An 8,695-nucleotide genomic window follows, 5' to 3' on the forward strand; every position below is an offset into this window, starting at 1 on the left:
TCCCTACACCACACACAAAGCCGTTCCACCTCATCCCGGTAAGCAGACTCATCATTCCCAGAGATGAGCCCCACCACAGTGGTGTCATCAGCAAACTTAATGATGGTGTTTCTGGGGTACAGTCCTGCGTATAGTGGGTATAGAGCAAGGGGCTCAACACACAGCCTTATGGAGAACCGGTATTAAGGATAAGGGCCGTGGACATGTAGGACCCTACCCTAACCCTCTGGGGGCGTGCCATCAAGAAGTTCAAAATCCAGAGGCATATGGAGCTGGAGAGTCCAAGGCCCTCCAATTTGGACACTAATCTATATGGGAGGATGGTATTAAAGGCAGAACTAAAATCCACAAACAACAACCTCACATAACTCCCCACCTGCTCCAGATGTGACAGAGTAGTATGGAGAGTGGTAGTGATGACATCCTCCGTGGATCTGTTTGCCTTATATGCAAACTGATGACTATCCAATGTAGATGGAAGGCATGAAACAATGTGACTACGTACCAATTTCTCAAAACACTTCATCACAACTGGAGTGAGTGCAACTGGTCTATAATCCTTTAGACTACTGATTGTAGTCTAAAGGTGTGGGTATTGACTAGCTCCCAATATGTTTGGTTCCAGCATACTGTATTGACTACCAGATGATCAAATTGTAGAGTTGGACTGACTATCTGAAAAGCCCTCAACCAGAGATTTACATTTAATATCTTGGATTACCAGATGTCCAGAGGTATACATTTGAAAAGCAAGGGACATCTCAGAAATACATACCATGCAGAAATGGTAATTTTGGGTTCTGTGGAATTCTTTGCAAAAAAGACCAGCTTTATGAACGTATTTTTAAAAATCTAAAATTTGCTGCTGTTTTTTTTAATGCCTTGACTGAAGACTTGCTGCTTGGCTCCCAATTCTTGGTCTTCTTTCTAATTACCCTTTTTTCTGTGTGTATATTCCCTCCCCCTGCTTTTTCCCCTTTAAAATGATGCATCAGTGATGCCAGTCATGCTGCGGTAGTAAAGACAGTTGAAGATGATTGACCAGAATATAGTGTTAATGGACTTTGTATTTACAGGAAAATTGCAGCTATTTTTATAATAGTGTGGTGTTGCTCATTTTATTTATTTAGATTATTTATAGCCCTCCTTTCTCAATAAGACTTGGCAGATTAGAGTACAGAAAGAAAAAAATGTAATCATATAGCAGGACATCCTGTGAACAAAACAATAGGACTGGGAGTACAAAATTGAATGACAGAGCAAGCATACTGTGGCAGTGTGAACGTATGGTATAAGATACACAGTGAACAGTGCAACAAAACTGGGAATACAGAATTGAATGACAATACTAATGCAGTAGGACCAGGAATGCAAAATTAAGTAACATTGTAAATGGCAGACTGCCCAGGCTGACATAGTGCGAGCAATACTGAATGTGGGATTACAAAGGTACAAGGCAGTGCAGTACCCTCTCCCGTATGAAGACATTCTGGACTGTTCTGTCCCACTACAGTTCTATTTCCATTATAAGAATGCCCTCCTGAACATTAACCTGACTGACCTCTTCAGAGGATGTACATGAGTTGGCAGTTCCCAGTCTTACATGTTTTACAGGAAGGAATCTTCAGCAGGTTTTGCTCAGATGATCAAAGTTGCCACGGTAGAGCATGGTAGGAGAGGTGTTTCCACAGGTATGTGGGTCCTGTGCCATTTGTAGGTGCTTTGTAGGTGATAATCAGCAGCTTGAGTTGAGCCCAGTAACTGAACAGTAGCCCGTGGTGTGGCATGCATGTTCTGCATGATATTCTCAATTAATAGCAGGAAAGTGGAATTTGGAATAGCTATTGCAGTTTAAGGCAGATGTTATACAGTCAGACATTAGATAGCTTTATATTCGGACATTAGATGGTGACATGTGTGACCTGTTTTCTTTGTGTGTAAAGATTAATACAGCCTGTCCTTTCTAATTCTAGTTTCTCGAGTTGTAAATACCTATGGCCCTCAAACTAGAAATGAAGGTGCTCATGGGTCCAGTCATAAAGCTAACACCCTCCTTCGTGATTGTGGGAATCAAGCTATAGAAGAGCGACTACAAAATATTGAAGCTCATTTAAGGTTACATACAGGTTAGTAAATAGGCTTTTTTATATTTTGGACTCTGTGCAGTACGATTCTTTTAGAAACAGGCAAAGATGTAAATTCATAGAGTAATTGTACGAAAGGCTACACTTGTATCCCATGTGCCACACCACTTAGTTTTTGGATTCCAAAATTACGGCAAGAAATGGATGAAAGTAGCTGATTCTGGTAGGCCTAAATTGTACTATAAGTACTGTAAATTGCACTGTCTTCTCAACTCCCACGTTCGTCTTAAGAATAATTTCTGCAAGTGTTCACAATCACTTTGGGCTAGCTGACAAGTCTGGAATACTGCTCTGTAATGGTGACCTAGGACTCATGTACATGGTTACAGTGGTTACACAAAAGCCTCTTTTAATCACCTCACATTACATCTGTTGTTATTCTGCTATAATTTTTTGAAGACTGACTTCTTCCAGTTAGTCACTTGGAGTGATCAGTCAGTCCATATGTACAAATTTCTTATTGCTTTTGGCCCATCCATTGTTCCTTCCTTCCTTTGGGGGAGGTGTCATTCAGGGTTGTCTGGGCTTGGTTTGTGGAGATGTGCTGCATTCCACCTAAGGTTCCTGAAGAGACTGCACATGACTACCTAAACTTAATTATCTCCCAGAGCAGCCAGTCTCCTTACATCACAAACTTTGAGAAGAGTAATCATAATGAATGTTAATGTTCATCCATTTTATACATTGCTTTAAGACCTTTGTTTAAGTGGGGAAAAAATACTAACATAGGGGCTTGCCAAGTCACTACCAGCTTCAGTTCACCATCTCTGAAATGGAAATAGCATTTAACTTCCAAGGTTTTTTAGAATGTGTAGATGCGGCATAATGCTGTTTCCCATCCTAGGTTTTGGATACAGACTGAGTGTAAATCTAAACTAATGAATTTAATTTGCACTGCAAGTCATGCTTTGTTTTCAGTACAGTGCACTTACAAAATGTAAAGTATGTGGTGTATAAATACAGGTGCTCAGAAGGAGAAAGGCTGTAACCCACAATAATAAATAAATGCAATGAATGCCACTATAAAGGCCACCCAGACAGTGTGGACAGCTATTAATTTCATTAATTCTTAGTGAATAGAGTAGCATAGAGTGTGTTTTCTGAGGACGAGAAATGGGAAAAGGGATTTTGTTGTTTGAGGGTTAGAGTCCAGAGTGAAACGTGGCTCTTGTAATTTCATTTGGAACCCTGAATCAAAATTTATGTATATGTAAGGAAGCTTCCAGTTGAGATCCAGGCTTTTCATTTTACTAGAAATCCCAGCAGAATACTTCACACACAATTGGGAATTTATACAAATTTTCTCCCCCTACACACTTAGGTTCACATCTTGGGTTGGAAGAGTAATCTTACAGGTGGCCTAGAGACTTGCTTTTTAGTCCTGTCAGCTTTTCTGATGCTTCTCATTTTTTGGGGGGGGAAATTATGTGTAGGTGGACCCGTGCCAAAAGACATCTATCAAAGAATTAAAAAGCTTGAAGATAAGATTCTTGAATTGGAAGGGATGTCACCTGAATATTTTCAGTCTGTTGTAAGTAACTCTAAACTCTCTTGTCCATTTATAGCCTTATCTTGATTGGGGGGTGTATAAAGAAAAAATAGTTTTTCCAGTTCATCGATTTGCCACAGGCCCTCTCAGTGCTTTGTACGCCAATTGCATTGTTTACTTGGAATTGCTCCCTTTCTTTGAGCTCAGTCAGGGTACCCATACAGTTGCAGCTCTATGTATGCTGTTTAGTATCTGTGGGGCTTTGCACTGGGAAAATGGGTTAGCTCCCACCACCACCTTTGGACCAGCTGCATAGGTGTAAATATTTCCTTTTATAAGTGTTATGTTGATCTACTTACTTAAGTGGCAGTTTTCCTGGGATCCTTCACATGGGGGGGGGGGATCATACATCTAAATTCAAAAATTACCCTGCATGTAGAAAACTTGCACATTGGAAGAAAGCTGAGCCAGAGTCTCTTTTTCTACAGGTGCCCTGATCCAATGGAAATATAGATCAGGCAGGGGTGTAATCACAGAGCCTTTTTAAAAAGGTTACAATCCCACTGATCAGCTGATGGGGGGAAGCACTGCTTCTATTCCCAAACATCAGGCTGACAGAATTTAACCTTGTACAACTAAAACTACTGGATTCAAATTGTGCTGGCCATATTTGCGTGTGGGGTTTCCCACAGAAGGAGAGGCACAAATATCTGTTTCAGTGTGTGCACTACCGTAGTTGGACTGGGATTAGGGTTTTTTTTAAATGGTGAGAATTCAGATGTTCTGTATTTCACTTTCATGGATAATAGACACCCCCCTCCACCAATAGGAAAGGTATAGGAGCTTGTCCAGACAAAAATCATCATCAGAGGCCCTTCCTCCAGGTTCCTCCATCTTCAGAATCCAGGCAGGTAGTGATGAGTGAAATGACCCTTCTAGTCATGGTACTTTATTTATGCTGTATTTTCCCTAACACCACACTTGAAGTACTACATGAAGATGTGTTTGTTCTTTAAAGTTTGCAGAATGGATTGGTATTGGGAGCCATCGTAAACAGGGCAGCTCAGCAGAAAACCCCATATAATTCAATACATTTTTTTCACATGATTGCAGCCATTTTATCAGAGTTTTCTGACTGCTTTCATATTGGGATCTTTTTGCTGCTTTGGTATTTATTCTTATGTTTGTCTTAGTTTGGTTTTATTGTATCCCAGTTTGGAGGCTTTTAAAAGTGGAAGAGTTATTTAATAACAAGAGTTGGGAGTGGATTTCTTATTGTTATGGGCAATATTTTACTGTATTTGTTACAACTATATGTAAAGATTTACTTACATTTTGGTTTGTTGATGTTTTGTAGAATTTGTCGGGCAAAAGAAGGAAAAGCCAACCAAATCAAGTAAGTGCAGTTAACTCATGTATCTTTGTAATTACAGACTGGGAATTTAAAGACACTCCTTCCCTTTCCATTTCCATGCTCCTCTTCCTCTACCCTGTGATGTAAAGAATCCTGCCTCCGAGTAGTTTTAAATGTTCTCCCTTCTCAGGGAGAACAAACACACACAAATCAAAACTCACATTGTTTGTCAGTATTCATATTCTGTCTCCCAGAAAACACTAGCTATCAAAGTAGTCTTAATTGTTCACATGTGACCACTTACGGTCACCATCACAAACTCTTTGCCAGGATCAGGGCTCCAGACAGCTTTGATAGTTTGAGTCTGCTTATCGTGGTGTCTGCTGGCTTGCATGAGAAGCCACGCTGTGGCATCACCTTGGAGCTGGCATTGCTGGTATGAGTGCTTCTTGTACAGTCTTGCAGACCTAACAGGGGAAAGCCCTGCTGGATTAGACCAAAGTTTCATGTGGTCCAATATCTTGTTTTCCACAGGGACCAACTAGATGCCCCTAGGAAATCCACAAATAGGAGTTAAAAGCAACAACCCACTCAGTTGTTGCCCTCCAGCAGCAGATAGCGAAGATGCAGTGCTTTCAACATGAAGGGTTCATTTATCCATAATAACGGATAGCCACTGATAGATCTGTCTTACATGGAATCTCTTCTCCTCTTTAAAGCAAAGCTAGTATCCTTCATAACCCCATCTTGGTAGTGAATTTCATATCTTATACATTGTGCAAGCCCTTTCTCCCTGGATGCTATTGCACATCAGCTTTGTTGGGTGCCCCTGAGTTCTAGTATTTTGGAGGGAGCAGAAAGTTCTCTGTCCACTTTCCAAATACCATGAATACTGCAATATTTTCTCACTTTGGGTGTTCTTTTTGAACAAAAGAGCAGGATATAAATAGAATAATGGTTGACTATCATTTGACAGAACCAGCGTGGTATAATGGTTGTAGTGTCGGACTAGAATCTGGGAGACCCAGGTTCAGTTCCCCACTCTGCCGTGGAAATTTGCTGGATGGCCTTGAGCCAGTCGCGCTCTCTCAACCTAACCTACCTCACAGGGTTGCCGTGAGTATAAAATAGAGGCGAGGGAAAATGATGTAAGCTGTTTTGTGGGGAGAAAGGCAGTGTGTAAATGAAGTAAATAAACCGACAACTGTTACTGGATCTCAGTTACTGCAGGTCGTTGTTACTAAATGGACCTGAATGTGGTTTGTCCTTCCTAGTTCTTCTGTCTATCAAACATTCCTTGTCTGTCAATGATAGAGATGTGAAGGCCCGGGGAAAAAAACACGGAAAAATTCGGGGGGGAAACCGGGTTTTTTTCCGGGTTTTTCCTGAAACCTTTTTTGTTTTTTTCCAAAAAATTGGAAAAATTGAAAAAAGAAAAGTTAAAAAATTGATTATGGAACGTTTTATTTTAACATGATGAATAAAATATTTTAAGACAGTGTTCAAATATTTTCCAAATCATTTCTAAAATATATATATATGGTATCAGATTGATCTAATTTCTGTGCACTGAGGACAAGCAAGTCCAAGGTTACAAACTGAACTCTCCAATGCAAGAACAAGATGCATTCCTAAAGTAACAGAATGACTTTCAATCTAGAAAAGACAAAAGAAATGCTAATGTAGCATTTTTTTTAATTTTTCCGAAACTTTCTGTTTTCCCCAGAAAAAAACATGAAAAAAACCCGGGTTTTTTTCTGAGCTTCAAAATTTCTGGAAATTTTACATCTCTAGTCAATGAAGCATTTGGAGCTTTCAGTGCAGAAATACTCCATCACATTTATGGTCTATAAAAACTCTTTGAAGCTGCCGCTAAGTGTTAAAAGTCGTGTTTCTTTTCTAAATTACAGAACTATTCTTTGGTTGAACTTGATGAGAAGATCAATGCACTTAAACAAACATTACTAAGAAAAACAAATGAAGAGAGGCCCAAGGTGGTTGATCAGCTTCTCTAAGACCGATGTGATTTCATCGTGCTTTCATGTGTGCTTCATTCTTATAAGACAGTCTGAGGACTGTCTATCTAGGCACTGTAGAAAAGAAACTAAACAAGTCACACAAACTTGTCTAATTGATGCTGGAAACCTAGATCAAGTAAACTTCTTCAGAATGAAGAGTGCTTTGGGAGTAACATTATGACTATCTCATCCCTTCTGTTGAAAAGGAAGATCAGCAGAACTGTTCATAACTGGAAGGAATACTTCAGTTTCACTCTGTAAAAATAATAGTACGTTTTATATGTAATGTCTGTGGATCAGAAGAGTGTCTTTGTGACTATTGTTCTATCCAAAGACTATATAATATGAAATGTGATTTGTTCATGTGACTTGTATAGCTTTGTGAAATAAATGGAAGAGAATGATAGAACTTAACAATAACTGTGAAATCAATTGTAGTTTTGATGATGGATTTAGCGGGACTGGGTGTTCTGATAGAGGAGGATAGAAGTGTTACCTTGATTTATAGGGTGAAGGAATAGTTGCCAACAAACACAGTTTGTGCTGTTTGACACTGGAGTTCTGTATTGAACCAATATATAACTACATTGTCAGTTACAGTTGGTTGGGTTATCCAGAAGAATTCATGGCTGCCTGAAGTGCAGAGCTTCCTTTTGAACAGTGTTCTTGATCTTGTAGTTTCGATTATGAATGCAAAGATTAAGTTCTGGTTCTAATATTTAGCCTCCTTATATTTGTTCAACCCAGGAAAGATTTTATCACCCTCTTGAAATGTTCTTGGTAGGTATTATACAGGGACCCTTTCCTTACTTCAGCTCCCCATGGTTGCTCTGAAATGCATTTTGTGCAAGACAACCAAAGCATGTTACATGCTGTTCTTGCTTCATTTGGTTTGGTTATTTTCTGCAGCCAAGCAGACTGGGGATTATCCTAGCAATTATATGTGTTTTACAGGACTAATGAATGTGTAGGTAAGTGAAATTCACATTACTTTTTTTTCTTTAAAAAAAGGAAGATACATAATTTAAAGGATTTTCTTGTGCAACAGGTACAAATTTATCCTGAAACACACCAACAGTCCTTCCAACTCAGCACTGTTTACTTTGTTTGGCAGTGGACTAACAGCCCTTAACAACCTTTGTTACCTTGAGGTCCTTCAGCTACAGATCTCAGAACTGAATATGGGCTTTCTTCAGTGTGTGCTGAAAAGAGCAGAAAAGAATCTAAATACTCTATACAGTCAGCAAGGCCTTCACAAAGAATCAGCATGCAAACATTATCATTCCCCAGCTTTGTGGCAGTACAATATCACTCTAAAGGCGTTGCTGTCACACCAGGTTCATTGACAGATGACAAAATGGAATTATAGATACTTTCAAGAATATTGTAGATAGCACTATTGGGCACTAGAAATCATCAGCTTGACGTTTTGCTCAATGATCTGCCCTAGACCTATTTAAAGGAACCCTATACTGCTTTGCAATTTGTTCTGCATCAACCCTGCCTTCTTTTAGAGAGGAACAGGCTAATCAGCAATTTATGTCATTGGTGGCATCAGCCACAGGTGGTGAGGTAACCCTGCCTATTACTTATTTGTGGGATTTTTCAGTTCCTATTGTTGTGGCAAAAATGAGGAAGTTCTGGAACCAGAATTTGAAGTACTGAGTCAGTTTATTGAAAGTAAAATAAA

The 8,695-nt window shown here is 39.4% G+C and overlaps 1 protein-coding gene across 2 annotated transcripts in view; it reads left to right on the plus strand.

The window, feature by feature from the left end:
* Positions 1-7,442, plus strand: part of MBIP (MAP3K12 binding inhibitory protein 1) — a 27,832-nt gene extending 20,390 nt beyond the window's left edge. Inside the window, exons 5-8 of one of the 2 annotated variants that reach the window (XM_015413727.1) lie at positions 1,974-2,126; positions 3,578-3,675; positions 4,991-5,029; positions 6,898-7,442. In XM_015413727.1, coding sequence (XP_015269213.1) covers positions 1,974-2,126; positions 3,578-3,675; positions 4,991-5,029; positions 6,898-7,002 — 395 coding nt within the window. In that variant the 3' untranslated portion in view covers positions 7,003-7,442. The remainder of the gene's footprint in view (positions 1-1,973; positions 2,127-3,577; positions 3,676-4,990; positions 5,030-6,897) is intronic. The other variant, XM_015413726.1, reaches the window with a different exon arrangement.
* Positions 7,443-8,695: the final 1,253 nt, after the last annotated feature.

Source organism: Gekko japonicus, unplaced genomic scaffold (genome assembly GCF_001447785.1).
Source record: "Gekko japonicus isolate JY-2015 unplaced genomic scaffold, Gekko_japonicus_V1.1 scaffold649, whole genome shotgun sequence".
Classification (NCBI taxonomy): domain Eukaryota; kingdom Metazoa; phylum Chordata; class Lepidosauria; order Squamata; family Gekkonidae; genus Gekko; species Gekko japonicus.